Source organism: Chelonoidis abingdonii, chromosome 2, assembly GCF_003597395.2.
Source record: "Chelonoidis abingdonii isolate Lonesome George chromosome 2, CheloAbing_2.0, whole genome shotgun sequence".
NCBI classification, from domain to species: domain Eukaryota; kingdom Metazoa; phylum Chordata; order Testudines; family Testudinidae; genus Chelonoidis; species Chelonoidis abingdonii.
The window spans coordinates 23442994-23465281 of record NC_133770.1 but is presented as its reverse complement, the minus strand read 5'-3'; the positions used below and the strand labels follow the sequence as shown (position 1 = coordinate 23465281).

The window sequence follows — 22288 nt, the reverse complement described above, 5'->3', positions numbered from 1 at the left end:
TTGCTCATGTCCATTCCAATGTAGGTGTGTGCTTGCCCCGAGCACCGCCTCTGGAAAGTTTTTTCTCTCAGGGATATCAGTTAGGTCAGCTCTGCTGCCCCTTGGAGTCACACCCTCATAGCACTGTTGTATAGGGCCCTGCTGACCCCTCAGTTCCTTTTTACCACCCATGACAGTCGCTGGAACTGCTGCTCATCCTTGGTTGGGTTTTTTTTTTTTTTTTTTTTTTTCATAACCTCTCTCAATGGACTTTGCTGATTATCTGTAAATACTTCTTTTTCTAGAGTTTGAGTGAGTTAGTAGCAGACACCGCTTAGTGGGGTTAGCCCTTCCCTGGCATCAGGGTAGGCCTCGGACCCCAGGGTTCAAGCCATGTGCATCATCCCATAAGCTGATGCTGGTTAGCGATCGATATTCCATCTGCCTCAAGTATCTGGGGGGAGAGAGACATGCAGAAGCTTTGCAGGATTTGCAAGGGCTTTAGGCCCAGAACTAAGTTCCTCCTTATGGAGGCAGTTCTTCGTCCCCCTTCCTAGCAGAGTCACGTTGACCCAACACCAGGTATTTTGGCTTCAGTAAGAAGCACGCTGGCATTTCTAAGGGAGATAGGTGCTGGAGAAGTGGGACAATGCTCTAGGAAGGACTCTGCATGTATGGCTCAGTACTCTCGGCACAAACGCTGATCTCTGGTGCTAAGGAAGACAATTCCAGCATGGGACTCTTGGCATTGTTCTCCATTGCCGGTACCAAGAAAGATTGACTGGGACATTCCCCAACTCCAAAATCTGTGGGTCATCGAGATGCTGACAGTGTGTGACCCATGCTGGCCACTCAGAGATGCCAGTGATGAGTATGGTACTGTTGACTCTGGCCCCAGTAAGGGAACAGTTGAGTCTAGCACCTTTGGACTCTCTGCCAAAAGAGAGCCACTGGAATTTTGCCCTGGCGCTACTATCCACACTGGAGACATTTGAGGCAGCAAGGAAGTTACTGTCCTTCCCGGTATCGCCATCCCTTGCCATTCAAGAGCAGATAGTGGCAGCACCAGAGGTAAGGATGGCCATGGTACTGAGACCTTAGGTGCCATCAAAGAGCAAGCTGGCCATGATGTTGCAGCACTGGTTTCTTCCCTCCCTGCACCTTTCTCCAGCACCAGCCAGCACTGCTCCGTTCTTGTCACCAAGAAGAACTCCAGTTGGTGATGCCCAACAGCTGAGATGAACCTGGGTATTCTGCCAACAGCCTGACCACCAACCCAATGGCAGATGTCACCATAGTATCCATTCTGGAATCCCTGACCCTTTTCAGCCAGCCAGTCCAGGGTCCACAGTCCAGGAGTCCTATTGCATCGGAGCATCAAGAGGTCCTGCACCCATCTCTCTTGAGAGCAGGAACCACGGCTCAGTGCCGACCCTGGGTACCAAATTGCAAGGACCCAGCTTCATGGGACCTAGCTGGTGCAGAGGCAAGGAACAAGGCCCCTTACCAGTACAGCATCCTCTTCCACCTCTACTGATGAGGCGGTGGTCGGGACAAGTATAGCGCCTTACCAGGATTGGGACTATAGGGCACACCAGGAGCACCTCCATATGGTAGCCCAGAACTATGGTTATCCAAGTGGAGGAGATCTCCAAATCTCCATGTCCTAGTGGACATCTCAGTGGCTTCAAGACCATTGCCTTTTGAACAATGCGATTTTGGACCCCATCAAGGCTATGGCAGACTAACTGCATCCCTCCGAACCCATCTGTGAAAAGGATGAAGCAGAAGTACTTAGTCCCTCTGAAAGGGGTATGAATTTCTGTACACCAGGGTCAGCAATGTTTTCAGAAGTGGTGTGCCGAGCTTTCATTTATTCACTCTAATTTAAGGTTTTGCATGCCTGTAATACATTTTAACCTTTTTAGAAGGTCTTCTTTCTATAAGTCTATAATATATAACTAATCTATTGTTGTATGTAAATAAAATAAGGTTTTTAAAATGTTTAAGAAGCTTCATTAAAATTTTAAATTTAAAATACAGAGCCCCCCGGATTGCGTCAGGATCGGACAGTGTGAGTGCCATTGAAAATCAGCTCACGTGCCATTTTCGGCACACGTGCCACAGGTTGCATACCCTGCTGTACACCCTTCCCCCCCTCCCTACTGGGCTTGTTGGTGGCTTCAGTGGCAAACGAGCAGGAGTGTCAAGGTCAGCAAGGGTTGACTCCGAAAGCCAAAGATGCCAAAAAAAAAAACAGACCTTTTTGGCGGGAAGGTGTACTCTACACCTGACTGCCTCCAGCTTATGATTGCAAACCAGCAAGCACTCCTGAGCTGATATGATTGCAAAGGCTAAATTCAAAAAGCTTTTGCCACACGAATCCAGGGGCAAGTTCTCAGCCATAGTTGAAGAGGGGAAATCAGTGGCTAAGGCATCTCTTCAGGCAGCTTTGGACATGACAGACTCAGCAGCCCAATCCATGGCTTTGGCTGTGGTCATGAGAAGAAGCTCTTGGCTTCAGTCCTTGGATTTGCCCTATAAGTTGCAGCGTACTGTGCAGGACCTTCTGTTTGAAGCCAAGTTGCTCCTTTTTTGGATCAGACAGACTTGAAGCTGCATAGACTTGAGACACTCTAGAGCCATCCTGAAATCCATGGGATTATATACACTAGTTTTTGCCAAGGAGCATTGTAAAGCCCCAACCAATGGCCCTGCTTCTTCCTGCCACAGCAGAGGCAGGACTACAGCACGAGAAGGAGTAAAGGCTGTAAGGGAAGGCCTCTGTCCCAGTCCTCATCTGCCCCAGTACCTCCCCCCGCAAGACAATCAACAGGGTCTAAGCAGGCCTTTTGATGGAATGACGTACCAGGACAATGTGTGGATCCAAATTCCCCTATATTTGTAAACAGATTATCTCACTTCTGTCGGGTGTGAGCTTACATTACCTCAGATTGCTAGGTGCTATACACAATAGAACTGGGATACACCCTTCACTTCACTTCACTTGTTCTCCTCCTTCCCACCCTCCCTCCCCATCCCTCTTCAGGGACCCTTTTCACGAGAAACCTCTGGCCCAGGAGGTGCAGTCGCTCACAAAGCTGAAAGCAGTGGAAGAGGTTCCACCAGAGTTAAGGAGCTGGGGTCTCTATTCCCTCTACTTCCTAATCCCGAAGGCCAATGGCAATCTCAGACCGATCTTGGACCTGCGAAATGTCAATGGATTCATGAAGAAACTGAAGTTCCGCATGGTCTCCTTAGCCTCCACTATCCCTTCTCTGGATCCAAGGGACTGGTATGCTGCCCTTGACTTGAAGGACGCATATTTTCATATTGTAGTTTTTTGGGGACACAGAAGGTTCCTATGATTTGTTGTGAGCCACCTGCACTACCAATTTATGGTGCTCCCATTCATCCTGTTAGCGGCCTCTTGGGTGTTCACAAAGTACATGGCAGTCATCGCAGCCTTCCTAAGGAGACAAGTGGTTCAGGTCTACCTTACTTCAGTGACTGACTGACTGGCTGATCAGAGGTCAATCCAAGGCCTTGGTGGAGGCAGATGTGGAGTTAAATACAGTCAACTTTCCAGGCCCTGGGGCTGTTGATAAACATGCAGAAATCTACCCTTTCCTTGGTTCAAAGGATAGAATTAGATCATAGATTATTAGGGTTGGAAGGGACCTCAGGAGATCAATCCTAGTCCAACTCCGCTGCTCAAAGCAGGAACCATCCCCAAATGGCCCCCTCAAGGATTGACTCTCACAACCCTAGGGTTTAGCAGCGCAATGCTCAAACCACTGAGCTATCCCCTCCCCCCTCCCCATTCATTGAGGTGGTTCTCGACTTGAAGCCAGGCCAGAGCTTTCTCCTGAAAATCTGTTCAGAAGCTGTAGGTTGCTTGTGGAGAGCCTGAAGAATCACTCATCACTGCAGCAAGAAAACTGTGGTAAAGCTCCTGGGGCGTATAGCATCATGCACCTATGTGGTGCAATACACGCGTGAGACTATCGTTCCGGGATCTCCAGACTTGGTTGGCATTGGTCTATGCAGCAGGCCAGTACCATCTGGACAGGGCATTCTCGCTTCCCCTGTCGGTGATTTCCATGGGTGGTGGTTAGACCCACGGACAGCATGTGCAGTAGTCACATTCTTGAGGCCCCAACCGCAACGTCTTCCATCACAGACGCATTGGTGATGGGATAGGGAGGCTCACTTGGGGACCCTCAGTATTCAGGGCCTCGGGTCCCTGGAGGAGCTCTTGTTATACATCAACATGAGGAAACTGATGGCAGTGCACCTAGCCTGCCAGGTGTTCCAACCCCACTTGGAGGGCAACTGCATGTCAGTCCTTACAGACAACATGATGGCAATGTTTTACATAGGCAGGGCAGAGTGCGCTCCTCCCCCATGTGACAGAAAGCTCTTCGCCTATGGGACTGCTGCATAGCCACTTGATCCACCTCAAAGCCTTCTACCTCTCGGGGTCACAGAGCGATTTAGTGGACCATCTCAGCAGATCCTTTTCCAACCACTGAGTGGTCTATTCGCCCAGATGTTGTCAGTACCATTTTTCCTGGGGTGGGTTTGCGATAAAGCACAAGAAGTGTCTTCAGTTCTGCTCCTTCCTAGGCCACAGCCCAGGTTCGCTCACAGACACCTTTCTCCTCCTTTGGATGGACCATCTCTTCTACATGTTCACATCCATCCCTCTCATACAAAGGGTCCTGCTGAATGTCAGAAGGGATAGGATATGTCTTATCCTGATAGCCCCAGCCTGGACGCATCAGCACTTGTTCATCATTCTCCTAGATTTCTCAGTGGACATGCCAATCAGCCTGCCCCCGTTTCCAGATCTGATCTCAGGACTACAGCTGTCTGTCATCCGAGCCTTGAGTCTCTTTTCATTTCATGGCATGGAAGCTCCATGGCTGAGCCCCACAGAACTAGCATGCTCTGGGCCTGTTGACAGAGTGCTTTTAGGGAGCAGGAAACCATCCACTAGAGCCACTTATCTGGCAAAGTGGAAGAGATTCTCTCTCTGCTCAGCGCAGAAGGACATCTCGTCTACTCAGTCAACATGGGCCTTTTATTCTAAATTACCTACTCCACTCAAAACAGCTATACCTAACAGTATCCTCTATTAGTGTCCATCTAGTTGCAATCTCGACCTTTCTCTCGTGGTCTTCTCAAACTTGATCTGTGGTTATTTTCTTAAGGCGTTGGAGCAGCTATAGCCCCATATACGCCAGTGACTCCCTTCCCGGGACCTCAACTTGGTGCTGGCAAGGCTAACAGGCCCCGCTATTTGAACTGTTGGCAACATGCCTTCTGCTCTACCTGTTCTGGACTGTGGCCCTCCTGGTCACCATTACTTCTGCCAGAAGGGTCTCAGATCAGAACTCTTACTTCAGAACCACCATACACGGTCATTTTCAAGGACAAGGTTCAGCTGTGGCCACACGCAGCCTTCCTGCCAAAGGTGGTCTCACAATTCCATAGTAACCAGGATATCTTCCTTCCAGTCTTCTACCCAAGCCACATGCTAAAAGGGAGGAACAGAGACTCCACGCACTGGGTGTTAGGCGTACACTTGCTCTTTACATAGAAAGGACTAAACCTTTTTGGAAATCCATAGAGCACTGTGCAGATATCAAATTTATATCCATGGATATAAAGTGGATATTCAGCTTGCACACTCTACTGAGGGAATTCTATGCCAAAAAAATTAAGTATTTTGCGCACAATATTTTAAAACTCTGCATATTTTGTCAAAATAATATAATCACACCATTTTCAATTATGTGCTGACAAGTATTTTGAAATAAATTGCCAAAATAATTGTGTGATTGATTATATTGTGTTATTTTGACAAATACAATATGCAGAACTTTGCAGTGTTTTTTGGTGCAGAATTCCTTCAAGAGTACCAGGGTTCTGTGCAATCTGGGTGTGGACAGCTTGCGGGATAGGGGTGTCTGGGTGCAGGGGGAAATTTTGGATGCACAGGGGCTTGGTGTGGGGTTGTGTGCAGGGGAAATGGGACTCTGCAGGGAATTCCAGGGGAAGGTGATGAGGGCCTGGGGGCGGGGTTGGGGAGTGGGATTTGGTGGCGGGGGGAATCAGGGTGCAGCTGCTTGGGGCTCAGTGGGGTGTGGGGGGGCTCCTGATGTGGGGAGTGGGGGTTTTGGGAGCTCATTTGGCAGGGTTCTGGGTGCAGAGGGGGCTTGGTGGAGGGGGATCTGGATGTGCGGGTGGGGTGGAGGGGTCACTGTACAGGAAACTGCTCCCCCCCCCCCCCCCCTGCATCCTTGCAAGCTGGAACCCCCTATCCCACCAACCTGCACTTCGGAACCCCTGCATCCCACCTGGCCTCGAAACGCCTCCTGGATCCTCCTCCACACGCAAGACATATCCTCACCACCCACCCCCAACCCTATCCGCGCAGCCAGGGAAGTATTGCTGGGGTTGATCGGATTCAGCCTCGGCTGCTCTCTGAAGCGGTGGAGGGAAACTCTGTCTCTCTCTCTCCTCCCTCCCTCTCCCCTCCCTCCCTTCTGAGATGGGATCTGGCCATTCCTCTGAAGTTGCCCCGATAGGAGCATCTCCAGACCCGCCTCCCTTCAGGTGATTATCCTTCCCCCGCTAGCTGCCAAACAGAGCATCTGAAGCTGCTGTGGAGGGTGAGTCCCACTGGTGACGCTTCTCTTTGCTTCCCGACGAAACGTGTTTCACTCCAAGGTAAGCAACCGGGGGGCGGCATTTTTACGTACTGTGGCAGTTTTGTGTCAGAATGTCCCCAGCGAGTACCACACCTGACTAGTGTGGACCAGGGACAGCTGCTGGCTGAGAACTGGTGGTCCTACCACCGTGGGGCACACCAGATAGAAACTGCCCACACAGGACCACTGGCTTCTGTGAGGCAAAGCAGCAGCCACGATGTGGGCTGCTTTCACCGCTGCCGTGTCCCAGTTAGTAGACCTTTGCAGGCTCCTCAGATATCTGCTTTATATCTGCAGATAATCCACATCCGTAGATATTAAAGTTTTGGTCGTCCGTTTGCAGACAGAAGGGATAAAGGCCTGGTCCATTCTCGGGCCCAACGAAAATCTTCCTGTCTGATGGATTTCACTTCCTGCATCCACTACATTGCATGGAGTGAACCGTAGTGAGACGGTCCAGCTCCTCCTCTGACAGCCTATTCATACAGAGCTCAAGTATTCGCCGGGTGGTGGCATCATGGCACAAGTTCTGATTCAGGACACCTGTAAAGTGGCAACACGGTCGTCAGTCCGCACTTTCGCGTTCCATTATGCCATCACCTAGCAAACTAGATATGATGTGAGTTTCGGCCGAGCTGTCAGTGTGTCAATGAACTTCGAACCTACACCTGCTCAACTGCTTAGGAGTCGCTTACGTTGGAATGTACATGAGCAAGCACTTGAAGAAAAAATGGTTATTAACTTTCTGTAATTTGTTGTTCGAGAGTGTTGCTCATGTCCATTCCAAACTCTCTCGCCTGCACCTCTGTCGGAATTAGCCAGCAAGAAGGAACTGAGGGGGTGATGGGATCCTATATACCACTGGTATGAGAGCACAACTCCAGGGGATTCTAGAGCCGATCCGACAGACACCACTGGGAAAAACTTTTCGGTGCAGTACTTGGGGTGAGCACATACCTACATTGGAATGGAGATGAGGAACACATTTCAAAGAACAACAGTTATGGAAGTCTAGTAACCGTTTTTCACAGTTAACAACTTGAAATGGATCTTAAATTGATTTCCTGATTTGGGCTTATTTCCATTTTTTTTCTTTAACAGGGACGACGATTCCTTAGCTTTCTGTTGAGCTGGAATGCAAACTTCATTAAAATGATCCATGGGACTATTAAAAACCAGTTGCAGTGTTTTTCAAAGTATGTATCGCAGTTATAGTGATTGCCATTATGAATGCTGGCCACACTTTGCTTTCAGTATTCAAAGATGGAACATCTAGCTTATGGATGAAATACACCTGAATGAAAAGATCAGCTTCTACAAATACAACAAGTAACTTCCATATTGCTTCAATAATTGTGTATCTTTATCTTGTCTATACAGTGGATGCTGCTTAATAGCAATCCTGACACTAACTTTTGGCTAATAGCAACCTTTTTACAGGAATGAATCCTGTTCCATTAACTTTAATGTTAATAGGATTCAAATATTGGCAACAGTCATGCCATTTTTTGACGTGTTCCATGGCTGCAGCCCTTACCTGTAGCCGCGAGGAGAAGCTGTGGGCCTGGCACTGCAGGAAGGAGGAACTGCAGCCCGGATAGCAGGACTTTCCATGGAGACGGGGGGTACTGGGGCCCACGTGACTACATGGTACCTCTCTCTGCTTTCCAGGCTGTGCCCTGCCCTGTCTCTGTGGATCTGGGCTTGGCATGTCCTAGAGCTTCCTTCCATGGCTATTGCTCTTCAAAAATTTGTCTGCTGGGCTGTAGCCAGCGAAGAAAGTTCTGGGACATGCCTTTCAAAGTGGCAGCCCAACAAACTTCCCTGCAGCTGTCCAGCTTGTGGCCACCCCTCCCAGCCATAGGTATGTTTCCAGGGCTGCAGAAGAAGTACTGTGTGCTTGGCTGCAGCCCCACAAACCTTCCTGTGGAGCTACAGCCAGGGCAGGAAGTTTGGGATGTGCTAAGCATCAGCTGCACATAGATGTGCAGGGCTGCATCCAGGAAGTCATGTTCTAGTGCTTGCTTCCTTGGCTTCCGCTCTGCAAATCTGCCTTTTGCTTATTGGCTGCCTTTTGATAATAGCAGCTTCTTGCTGGGAACTGAGAGGTAGCTAATAAGTGGAATGTACTGTATAAAAAAGATGCATAGTGCTTGTTTCATGTAGAGACTCCAATTGACTCAGTAAGGTTGTGCATAGGAGTCTGCCTCTGAGGAATAAGTTGTAGGATTGGCACCCAAGGGCCTGTTGTGTTGATGAAGATTTTTTTATTTTTTTTTTTAGTATTAATATTTTTTTTTCTTTTTAGCTGACTAAAAACCCAAGAACTCTCATGTTTTACAAACTAAATAACTAATGTTGTGTTAAACATATTGTGAACCTAACTATATCGATCAGTAGCAACAGGTGGCTTAGCTATGTACAATTCTCAGAGTGAATGGGAGCTGAATGGCCAAAATGTCATGGAATCTCAAAATATATGGATGTTTGTCAGCCAAACTAAATATTTTGAACCAGATGCTTTCTTGTTGTCTCTTCATATTTTTAAACAAATTACAAAAACACACAGGCTTATTTGTACCTGTTTTGGTTTTAAATTTATACATCCACAAAAAGGTTAGCCCATGGCTTGTATCCATGGCTAGGTAGTGCATGGCAAGCTGGGGTGTGAATGTACAGCATGCTACATGTGGAGTAGGGAATTTTTTAGTGCAGGATAGTAGGTCCGCACAATTAGTACATTGCAGGCTAGCATGCTGTACATGCAAGCCCCATCTTGCCATGTACTAACTAGCCATGAAGACAACCCTCTGTCTTCGTATATTTATATGTTGTCTAACACAATGGGGCGCCAGTCCTGATTGGATTACCACAATTAAACATATTGCAGAATATGAAAAAATAGCACAGGTCCTCTGGATAGGGACAGAATTGTATTTGCCTAATTGGAAGAATTCATTTGGTCTGATAAATTACTAATTGTGTAGCATTTTACTGTGTTTATGGTACCAGTTTAGAGATTTGCAGAGATTAATTGCCAAATTGTTCAGTAAAGATGCAGAGTTATTCTTTTTAAGTTAAAATAATCTGCATAATGCTTCTGATTTAGAACTGTTGTCTTTTTCAGATTTGCTTTTTAAATAATTTAAAGCACTAGAGATTGAGTGCAAATATTTTATTCTATATAAATACGTCAGTTCTCTCACTTCTGAAATGTACAAATACTATTATGCTTAGCTCTTTTGGTTGGAGTTCTTATTTCATTAATATAAGATTACAGCATGCATGCTCCCAAAGGAGACTGCACAATACTGTGCAACATCACTGTATTGCATATATTGGAATGTAAACATGCCCTTATCTCTTTTTTAAGATGAGGTAATATATAATACCTGCAATAATATTCAGTGGGTGATTGGTTTTCTCTTTAAAATATATGAAATTTTAATGGCGTTTTCCTTTGAAATCTGTAACTGAGTAAACTTTATTTTCTTCTGTTGGTGTATTAATTACTAAAACAGATTTCTAGTTTTTGCTGATATTAAAAACAGTGCTAAGAGAGAATGTGTTAATACCCTCAATATCCTTTGCCACTCAACACCAACAAACATTAACTTTTTATAAAATATTTACTGTAAAGATGGTATAAAGTTTGATATTTCTTCTCTTAATTTGTTAACACAGATCTCTGATGGCATATGTTGCAGAAATTTATTTCAGGGCTTGGAAGAAGGCTTCAGGAGAGATATTAGAGGTATGTACTCTGCTTTGAACTTGCTATTAAGATTAGTTCATCTAAAGATTCTTTGAAATTAATCCACTTAAAAAGTTCAGAATTATTCTTTCTTTTTGACAGTTGTATAGCTCTATACGCACCTTTTGTACAACATGTCTTCCTCCAGTTTGGCCTCTGGATTTGATGCCTTATTTAGGAAAGCAATCAGTTTTCAACAAACATTCCTCTGACCCATCTTCTGAGCACAACTGCTGCTTAATCTCCTGTCTTGAGAAGTAATACTAGAAGGAGAAAGATCAAAGAACTATAGTGGCTGAATTAATCATCCTAATTGCCCATTTAGATTCAAATAGCATATCTATCTTCTCTACCTTTTTCAATCTTTTGTGGAATATTCCTGATTTAGTGGAAGAAACTGAAGGCTATCACCCCTTTTATATTGTCGAGTTATAGCTTTGAGTAGTGGCTGAGTATGCGCATTTGCCCTGAAGGATAGTGCTTGATAGAAGCTTTAGAGTTTACATGCCTAAGGTACATTTCTTATGTTTTCATTTGTTTTCACTTGCTCGTTCACTCTTTCTTTCTTTTAAGACACTATGGTAAGAACTAGGTTTAAGATACTTAAGTATTTTAGCCTTTCTGAAATAAAGCTTAACCTTTAGCTGTTGATATTTCTGACAAGCTTTGTAATATTTCTCTGCAACATTTTGGAGTTTCTCTGTTTTCGATAAGTAAATATAATGTAGGTAACAGATGCAGGCAGTTAGTATTTTTAAATTTAAAGTGTTTGTTTTTTTTTATATGAAGCTTGTGAAAGAAGAAAATAGCTTAAGGTTGCATGGGTAACCTTAATTTCAGCATTTCCTAACTTTTGCATGCTTGACTTTCCAATCTTAGCATTCACTTTATTGTAGTTTCATGTTGTTTTTTTTAATAAAATATGTTTGCATTTAAATTTGAACTGTATGGCCATTCACTTATTTCAGAGTAGCAGCCATGTTAGTCTGTATCCGCAAAAAGAACAGGAGTACTTGTGGCACCCTAGAGACTAATAAATTTGTTTCAGCATGAGCTTTCGTGAGCTACAGCTCACTTCTTTGAATGCATAGAATGGAACGCACAGACAGGAGATATTCATACATATAGAGAACATGAAAAGGTGGAAGTATGCATACCAACAGGAAGAGTCTAATCAACTGAGGCCAGGTCTACACGACGCGTGAAAATCGATTTTAGATACGCAATTTCAGCTACGAGAATAGCGTAGCTGAAATCGATTATCTAAAATCGATCTACTCACCTGTCTTCACCGCACAGGATCGATGTGCACGGCTCGCCATGTCGATTCCGGAACTCCACCGGTGGTTTTGGTGAAGCCGGAAGTCCGTGTAAGCGTGCTGCAGATCGATATATCGCGTCGTACTAGACTCGATATATCGATCCCGAGCAATCGTTGTAACGCCGCGATATGAGGGGCGCCGTCGTTAATAAGAAACCCCCCCGTGGTAGAGAATGAGCTATCATCGCAGGAGGACAAAAAACGTTTGAAATTGATTGATAAGTTACCCATAGAAGGTTTGAGGAACATAACATAGGAATAGATTAATTAGTGTAATGACTCAACCTTACATCTCTGTTTAGGCCTGATTAACTGTATTACATTTGCGTAAATTTGAGTTCACAGCGCTCTCGTCGGAGTCTGTTGTTTGAAGTTTGTGTTGCCAAAATGCACCTTCAAGTCTGATCACTAGAGTGTTAGAGAGGTTGAAGTGTTCCCACTGGTTTTGAATGTTATGATTCCTGATGTCAGATTTGTGTCAATTTTATCTTTGGAGAGACTTGCCGGTGGGCATGTAATGGAAGGGGCATGCTGGCACATGATGCGATATCATTGGTTATTGCAGAGTGAACCCCCTATGGGTGGCTGATGTGGGGTAGGCTTATGATGTGTCACTGAATAGATATGTGGAACAGAGCTGGCGATTCGGGGTTTGTTGCAAGGATAGGTTTCCTGGTGTCAGTGTTTATGCACTGGTACTAGTGTTGCGGTTGCTGGTGAGTATTTGCTTCAAAGGTTGGCAGGCTGTCTATAAGCTGATGACTGGCCTGTCTCTCAAGGTCTGTGGAGTGAGTGAGATCATGCTGAAAAGGATAGGTTGTAGATCTTTGATGTATGCACTGGAGAGGTTTTAGTTGGGGCTGTAGGGTGATGGGTAGTGACTTCTGTTTATTTTCTTTGTTAGGCCTGTCCTTTTAGTAGGTGGCTTTCTGGGTACTCTAATAATTGGCTCTGTCAATCTTATTTCTCACTTCAGCAGGTGAGGTATTGTAGTTTTTAAGAATGCTTTGATAGAGATCTTGTTGGTGTTTATCTCTATCTGAGGGATTGGAAGCAAATACGGTTGTATCTTAGAGCTTGACTGTAGACAGTGGATCGTGTGGTGTGTCCTGGATGGAAGCTGGAGGCATGTAGGTAAGTATAGCGATCAGTGGGTTTCCAGTATAGGGTGGTGGTAATGTGACCATCACTTATTAGCAGTAGTGTCTAGGAAATGGACTGCTTGTGTGGATTGGTCTAGGCTGAGGTTGATGGTGGGATGGAAATTGTTAAAATCACGGTGGAATTCCTCGAGGGCTTCTTTTCCATGAGTCCAAATGATGAAGATGTCATCAGTGTAGTGCAAGTAGAGTAGGGGCGTTAAGGAATGAGAGCTAAGGAAGTTCTAAGTCAGCCATAAAGATGTTGGCATACTGTGAGGCCATGCAGGTACCCATAGCACTTTACTTAGTTCTTAAACAAGGTTAGAATCTTTTAGATACACAGCATAAATCTTTGCCACTTGAGCTAACATAATAACTGACAGAAGTTGTAGGTTGTCATCCTCTATGTAGACCAGCCACTAGAAGGGAGGTAAGGCACAGTGGGTTTAACACCTGTTTGCTGACAAGTTTAGAATGTTAAGACTCAGAAATCTTGGTTCAATTGCAGGTTCTGAGGGAAGGTGAACTAGACCCTTCTTCCTCTATTCTCTCCAGACTTTTCTTGACCTCTTGTCCTGGTCTTAGGCTCTCCCTCAGTCTTCCCCCACTTCCCAACCTTGCCATTACCACAGGCTCAGTTCCTCTCCTTCCTTCTCATTACCAGGGCACCAACAGGGGGAGCATCGGGCATACACAAGTGTCTGTACTCTCTGTTCCTATGCTCAGCGTCGGGGCAATCCTGGACAGCTGAAAGGAACAACTGCAGGGAAGGTTGACCCCCTCCAGTCCTGAACTTGAGCATACTTAGTGTAAACAGTCATCAGAGAATCTGCCAAACTCTAACAAGTCTCTACTGAGCACCTCTGAACTGAGAAATTGAGAAGCCTGTAATTTTGACCAAATTTGGACAGATTTTCAAGGGGACAGCAAACAGCACATCCTTGATACCTGACCACTGTCCTAGCTAAATTTCAAGTCCCTGCTCTAAAGCATGGAGATATTTTATATCCCGAACCTTGTTCTGAGAAATGGCTGAACAATTTTTGATGAAACACAAAAAAAAAAAAAAAAAAAATCAGTCCAAGAGAGGCATGGAAAAATTTAGCTCAAAATAGTTAGCTATAAGTACGGCCCTTTGTTTTTGGTTTTTATTTTGTTTGTTTTTTCCTGGGAATTTGTGTTTATTACTACAACCCAAAACAGGTGAAAATCGGTGGAAAAAACTATTAAAAATTTTTCTGGGTAATATCTAGGTTTATTTTGGTGGATGGAAGAACAGGGAAAGAAGTATTCTCAGTGGAGCAGGGGTTCTCAAAATGTGGGTTGGGACCCCAAAATGGGTAACAACCCCATTTTAGCCCCAGGGCTGGTTTAGACTTGCTGGGGCCCAGGGCTGAAGCCCAAGCCTCACAACCTGGAGCTGAAGCCAAAGCCTGAAGGCTTCAGCCCTGAATGGTGGGGCTCAGGTTACAGGCCCCCTGCCTGGGGCTGAATCTCTTGGGCTTTAGCTTTGGCCCTCCCCCCCACCGGATCAGTGGAGCTCAGGCTTTGGTCCCCACTCCTGGTGTTATGTAGTAGTTTTTGTTGTCAGAAGGGGGTCGTGGTGCAATGAAGTTTGGGAACCCGTGCAGTAGATTAATGCTTTGATGAATGGAAGTCAGTGTGGCTTGCTGAAGAACTAAAACAACTGAAAACAGTGCCACTTCTGAGTTTAAGAAAACAATAAATCTCTAATCCCTGAATCAAATGAAAAGTTTTAATAGTTTACTGTTGTAGACTTAGAACTATTAGACTTTAAATATTTACAGTTAATACTTGAGCCACACCATTTGCAGCACATACATTCAGTTTTGTCCTTTTCTCCTGTTTGTTTGTTTTTTTTTTAAAAAACTTTTGAATACTTTCTTGTCTTCTGAAACACATTCTGATACAGATTTTCATTTTCTTCCTATTTTAGTATGTCAGATCTTTAAACCATTATCTGTAGGGTTGTGGTTTAATTGCATTTAATTCAAGAGATTAACTAAAAAAAATTAATCGCAATTAATCACACTTTTAAACAAGACCAGTTGAAATGTATTAAATATTTTTGGATGTTTTTCTACATTTTCAAATATATCTATTTCAATTACAACACAGAATACAGAGTGTACAGTGCTCATAACAAGTACTGCAATGCAATCTCTTTATCACAAAAGTGCAACTTAAAAATGTATTTTTGTTACGTAACTGCACTCAAAACCAAAACAATATAAAACTTAGAGCCTACAAGTCCACTCAGTCCTACTTCTTATTCAGCCAATCGCTAAGAAAAACAAGTGTGTTTACATTTACGGGAGATAATGCTGCCCGCTTCTTAATTACAATATCACCTGAAAGTGAGAACAGGCATTCACATGGCATTGTTGTAGCTGGCATCGTAAAATATTATATGCCAGATGTGCTAAAGATTCATATGCCTCTTCATGCTTCGGCCATTGTTCAAGAGGACGTACTTCCATGCCGATGACGCACATTTTGTTTTTTTTTTTAAAAAAAGAAAAATTAATTAAATTTATGATTGAACTTCTTGGGGGACAATTGTGAGGGAGAATTGTATGTCTCCTGCTCTGCTTTACCTGCATTCTGCCATATATTTCATGTTATAGCAGTCTCAGATGATGACCCAGCACATTTTTGTTTTAATAACACTTTCACTGGAAATTTGACAAAATGCAAAGAAGACACTAATGTGAGATTTCTAAAGGTAGCTGCAGCACTTGACCCAGGATTTAAGAATCTGATGTGCCTTCCAAAATCTGAGAGGGTTGAGGTGTGGAACTTGCTTTCAGAAGTCTTAGAAGAGCAGCACTCTGGTGCAGAAACTACAGAACTCAAACCACCAAGAAAGAAATTCAACCTTCTGTTGGTGGCATCTGACTCAGACGATGACAATAAACATACATCGGTCCGCACTGCTTTGGATTATTATCGATCAAAACCCAACATCAGAATGGACGCATGTCCTCTGGATCATGGTTGAAGCATGACGGGACATATGAATCTTTAGTGCATCTGGCATGTAAATAACTTGCGACGCCAGCTAGAATAGTGCCATGCAAATACCTGTTCTCGCTTTCAGGTGACATTGTAAACAAGAAGCAGGCAGCAGTATCTTGTTTGTCTGAGCGACTGGCGGAACAAGAATTCAGGACTGATTGGACTTGTAGGCTCTAAAGATTAACGTTTCATTTTTGAATGCAGGTTTTTTTCGTACATTGTTCTACATTTCTAAGTTCAACTTTCATGATAGTGCAATTTTTATCATACTTGTATTAGGTGAATTGAAAAATACTATTTTTGTTTTTTACAGTGCAAATAATTGCAATAAAAAATAGTGAGAACCGTGCACTTTGTATTCTGTGTTGTAATTGAAATCAATATATTTGAAAACATCCAGAATATTTAAATAAGTGGTATTCTATTATTGTTTAACAATGTGATTAATCTTGATGAATTTTTTAAATCACCTGACAGCCCTGGTTATCTGCTAACAGCTTGAAATGTATATGTGGTGGGTGTGAGATTCATCAGTATATTCAGATACTCATGTACTTCAAATTCGCATGTTTGACTAATTATTTATTGTGTGCATCTTCTAGTCTAATATACCCTTACTTCAACAGGCAGCTTTGCATATACACACAGACTAAAGTGTTATTGTAATAAATATATCTCATGCAATATATTGTCTTTTCCTAATAAAACAAGTTATTTTTTATGTATCTGAATGATACAAAAGTAGGGTGAAAATTGGGGGGAAAAAAATGAATAATTTTGTAAAATCTGGGATTTTTTCAGTAAAAATCAGTTTAAACTGAAAACAGAGGGGCTTAGCTATAAGCATCTGAAAACAGTATGACAATGTAAGGTATCAAGCAACCTTAAGTAAATCACTATTGGTGCAGCCTATAATCTTGTGTGTTAACTGTCTGTCATTTGTAATGCATTTTTACTTTAGATTCTTGAGCATAACTGTATTCAGGATTTCATGCATCATGGAATTCATCTTCCTAGGAGTTCTCCAGTGCATCCTAAAGTGAGAGAGGTATGTTGTTGTCAAACGTGACATACAGTACTAGCACAATGTATTCTTTAAAGTCTTTTTCAAAATCAGATTACTGTAATATGAGAATATTCTGTTTGTTTTAAATATATCTATGTTAAGAATAGTGTACTGATTCTGAAAATCTATTAATTTGCTTTAGTTAACTGGAAATATTGGCTATCTGAACAAGTTAAAGGAGCACTTACATAGTTTAGGTACAAATTTAAGTTGTGTTCAAGATCAAAAAATAGAAGGAGGGATTTTGCACAATTTAATATAAATTTATATATAATTTATGTTCAATTTCATAATATTAAAATAAAATCTGTTAAAAAGTTTTTGTTTGTACTTATATACTTCCCTGCACTGTTTGCAACCTAAGCATTGTATCTTAGGTAAAAGCACAGTGAACTTGCCTAGAAATTGTCACACTGCCAATTTATTTTAAAATGAGGGAAATGAAAAGGTAGACAATAGAGATGGTGAAAAAATAGCTTCTGAAGTTCATTATTCAATGTTGCATTAGTATCATAGGTAAGAAGTTTTTACCCCCAAAGACTTTAAGCCCATTAGTGTCCCCTGTGTTTTAAAATTACGTTGTCAGCTGTGCCAATCGCATGTAAGCTGTTTTCAAGAAGTCAGCTTTAAAAACAATTAGTTCTCAACTGAATGCTAATATAACTTTTAAAATGCTTCTTTTTCCATTAGTTTAGGACTGAGGTGGGCAAACGACTGCCCGTGGGCCACGCTGGAACATATAGTGAGGAGATGTCTTTATATATATATATAGTGTGAACATGAAAAGGTGGGAGTTGCCCAACCAACTCTAAGAGGCTAATTCATTAAGATGAACTGTTGTCAGCAGGAGAAGAAAACTTGTTTAGTGATAATCAAGATAACCCATTTAAGACAGTTTGACAAGATACTTAACATGGGGGAAATAGATTCAATGTGTGTAATGGATCAACCATTCCCAGTCTCTATTTAAGCCTAAATTGATAGTATCTAGTTTGCATATCAATTCAAATTCAGCAGTTTCTCCTTGAAGTCTGTTTTTGAAGCTTTTCGGTTGCAAAATTGCCTCCTTTAAATCTGTTACTGAATGGCCAGAGAGGTCGAAGTGTTCTCCTACTGGTTTTTGAATGTTATGATTCCTGATGGTGTGGCTGATGTGATTAGGTCCTATGATGATGCCACTTGAATAGATATGTGGACAGAGTTGGCATCGGGCTTTGTTGCAAGGATAGGTTCCTGGGTTAGTGTTTTTGTTATGTGGCTGCTCATGAGTATTTGCTTCAGATTAGGGGGCTGTCTATAAGCGAGGACAGGTCTGTCTCCCAAGATCTGTGAGAGTGAGTGATCATCTTTCAAGATAGGTTGTAGATCTTTGCGCTGGAAAGGTTTTAGTTGGGGGCTGAAGGTAACGGCTAGTGGTGTTCTGTTAATAACTAAAACCTCTCCAGTGCATCATCAAAGATCAGCAACCTATCCTGACAGTACTCCTGTTCTTTTTGTGGATATGGACTGACACGACCGCTACTCTGAAACCTGCCATGCTTTTGGTTTTTGACATACAGCAGTGCCTGTTGCTTTCAATATTTTAATTTTACATAAATTAGAAGAATTCAGTTCTTAACTTCTTTACTCTTTAGACTATTGTATGTTTCAGAATAGGCTTTAATTCTTGAAATATTTTGGTGATGAGTCTACATTTTCAGTCTATTAGGAATCAATGTTTTGATTGTTTGGATCTATCTCATGGCAGAGACTTTGGAGATGAAGGCATGCAATTATGTAGTAATCTTATTATTCAGTGTACAATAAGATTTCAGTGAGCATTTCATAATAAGACTTTGATATCAGGGGAGGATAGTTTTGTTCCCTAAGTGATCTGCACATATTTAAAAATAGTTATTACAGGAACTGTTTCTTGTATTTTGTAGAGGCTTCCGTTTACTGCAGGCATCTATGAAATGATTTAAATAACTTGTATTTTTTAAAACACGCATTTAAATTGGGTTGAGGCTTTTTAAAACTAATTTTAAAATTTGCAAATTTATTTTTTGCGATTTTTAGATTGAAAAATTTATAGTGAACTAAATTTATAAGTGCTGTTTGTAGTAGTTGGTAGGATATCTTATTTCAATATTATAAAATCATGATAGCCAAAAAACAAAATATTGAAAATTAAGGACTTGTTCCTGCAGCACTTAAGCAAATATATAACTTTACTCACATGAGTAATGCAACTGACTTCAGTATGTTTACTTGTGTACATAGTATTAAGCACCTGCATAAATATTTGCAGCATCAGCAGCAAAAATTGTTTTTATAAAGATATATTTCCTTAATGACAATGAAAAGCTATGTAAACTTCCAGTACAGTAACTCCTCACTTAATGTTATCCCGGTTAATGTTGTTACATTGCTGGTCTATTAGAGAACATACTCATTTAAAGTTGCACGATGTTTGTTTATAACGTTTTTGGCTGTGGGGGCTTGGAACCAGGGTGAGCCTGCAGCCAACCCTATCAGCTTCCTTCCTCTTCCCTCCCCGCCCAGCATCTCCCGCCCTCTGGCAGCCCTGTGGATCAGCAACTCCCCACTCCTTCCCCATGCCTCCCACCTGCAGCAATTGCTGTTTCATGGCTTTCAGGAGGCTCTGGAAGAGAGGAGCAAGGGGGCGACATGCAGCGCTGCCCCTCCCCCCCCCGGCTCCCCAGAGCCTCCTGAATGCCACAAAACAGCTGATTGGCGGGGATGGGAGGCACACAGCTTCCCCCTTTCTTCCCGGCACCTCCCACCCACAGCAATCATCTGTTTTGCGGCATTCGGGAGGCTAGGGGGAGGGAGGAGCAAGGACGTGCTGTGCTCAGAGGGAGTGGGTGGATTAGGGGCAGGAAGAGGCAGGATGGGGCCTCGGGGGAAGGGGTGGATGGAGGTGGGCCTGGGGCAGAGCTGGGGGTTGAGGCCTCCTCCCCCCCGCCGCCCCTCGGCACTTTGGAAAGAATAGCAAGAGGAGCAGCCGGACGATCATCTTCTTTCACCCTCTGACTTCACCACCTCTGACTCCTCCACCTCAACCAAGCTGCTTCTTCGAGTACTGTCCCTGTGGGTGCTCCACTTCACATGACGGAGCGTCTTGGTGCCATTGGTCGGAGGCTTTTCATAGCAGTGCTCGGTCAGACTGTACACACACTCCTGTCTGTCCCGTTGAGCACATATGCGCGGCCTGCCTCCTTCAGTTCCTTCTCAACTGTCCTTGGCTGAAGACGGAGGGCAACAGCCCTTGCTCCCTGGAGTTTAAAAAAAATAGAAATTAGTAGTTACTGTAGTTTTCATAGCTTGTTTTTTTAAAATAAAAACAAACATTTATTCTTCGCTTTGTTAATTTTCTCTAGTTCGTTGTTATCCCCTTAGGCCATGAACATTAACATTAAGGACTATGCCAGGTTATTCTGGCTTTAAGAGATGTGGCTCGTGCCATGAGGCAGTGCCTAGATTTGATGGTCACTCTCACTGTGGGAGGTGCCTGGGATGTCTATTCCTTCTAAGTGCGTTCATTGCAGCAACTTGAAGGCACAAGTCCACTGAAACCTGGACCTCCACCTGAAGATGATCCTAATGAAGAAATCTCTTCTCCCAGCGTCAGACAAGGATGACCACAGGTCCTCTGGAAAGTGCTCACCAGTGTGGTCTGAACCATCAAGGAGCACGGCTCCATCTTCCTCCTCAGAAAAGAGGAAGAGAGCCTAGACCTCTGTGCAGCGGGAACCATAGAAAAAGAAACAGTCCCTTGCATGGTCTCTGCCTCCGGTGCTGATGGCTAAGCGTGAGTTCATATGACTCTGCCGGCATCTCTGGCACCAGCCGTGCTGCAGAGCCGAAAGACAAAAAGGAGGAATTGAGACATAAACCACCACATGTCTTCTCCATGGCACTGACAACTGTGCTGGCACTGACCATGCCGCCGCCCCCGGTGCTGTCCACGTTGTTACCATCAACATCTACCTTGGCATGGACATCAGGGCCTGCACCACCAAGGACCCAGCACCGACCAAATAGAACCATAAGCCTCCCGATAGACAAAGCTATTTGAAGGTACCGACACCATCGGTACCACAACATTTGCTCATGCATGCTGACATCACCATGTCATTGCTACCACAGTCACCCCTTCTCAGCACTTACAACTATTAGGGCACATGGCTGCCACCACATATGTGGTAAAGCACGCCAGGCTTACACATGTGGTGCCTTCAAAGCTGGCTGAACTCAGTGTACAGACCAACCAAACACAACATACATAGACTAGTCAAACCACCCTCAAAGTTCTGGAGTCTTTCAGATGGTAAGTGACATCAGCAAATCTAATGACAGATATTCCCTTCCAGCAAACCCGACCTCAGTACTGATCACAACAGACACATCTCTATTGAGTTGAGAAGCACACTTAAACCACCACACAGCACAAGGCAAGTGATCACTAGCTGAAACATACCTCCACATATATCTGGAGCTCAGAGCAGTGAGAAATGCCTCCCATCACTTCCTCCCTCTAATAAGGAACAGATCCATCTGAGACATGACAGACGACACAGCATGCATGTTCTACATCAACAGACAAGGGGGAAGGGGGTGATCCCACTCCCCCTGCACCGAAGTCATGATGCTATGGAGCTGGTGTATCTGCTACAATATAAACATCTCAGCCTCCTGGATGCCAAAACACCACCACAGACACCCTCATCAGAAACTTCTCATGGGAACACGAATGGGAAATGAACCCCACAACCCTCCACAGAATATTCAGAGGTTGGGGGTTCCCTTCCATTGACTTATTTGCCATGTCCCAGAACCACAAATGCATTCGGTTCTGTTCCAGAGCAGGACTTGGCCCCCAATCCTTAGAGGATGTCTTTCTAATCTGGAGGGACACCTCACTTATGTATGTGCTCCCACCAATACCTCTACTCCACAGAGTCCTACGCAAAATACAGGAAGACAACGCCACAATCATTCTGATTGCCCCAGCGTGGCCCAGATCCTTTCCTCTTATGTCTGTCGATCCGTCCGGCACAGATTCCCCCGGTAACACAAGACCTTCTGTCGCAGGACAATGGACAAGCCCTCCATCCACAACTAGAGAAGCTTCCCCTGAAAGCATGGTTCCACAAATGCGAGCTAACCTGTTCAGAACAAGTGAAAAATACTTTACTAAACAGCAAATGCAAATCTACACACACTACTTACCAGCAGCAATGGAAGCATTTCTGCATGTGGCAT

General features: G+C 43.7%; 1 protein-coding gene across 1 annotated transcript in view; it reads left to right on the top strand.

Annotated features, from left to right (window-relative positions):
- NCAPG2 (non-SMC condensin II complex subunit G2) overlaps positions 1-22288 on the top strand; it is a 151570-nt gene that overhangs the window by 30942 nt on the left and 98340 nt on the right. The window contains exons 7-9 of the mRNA XM_032806344.2: positions 7800-7894; positions 10383-10452; positions 16916-17002. Of these exons, the coding sequence (XP_032662235.1) occupies positions 7800-7894; positions 10383-10452; positions 16916-17002 (252 nt within the window). The remainder of the gene's footprint in view (positions 1-7799; positions 7895-10382; positions 10453-16915; positions 17003-22288) is intronic.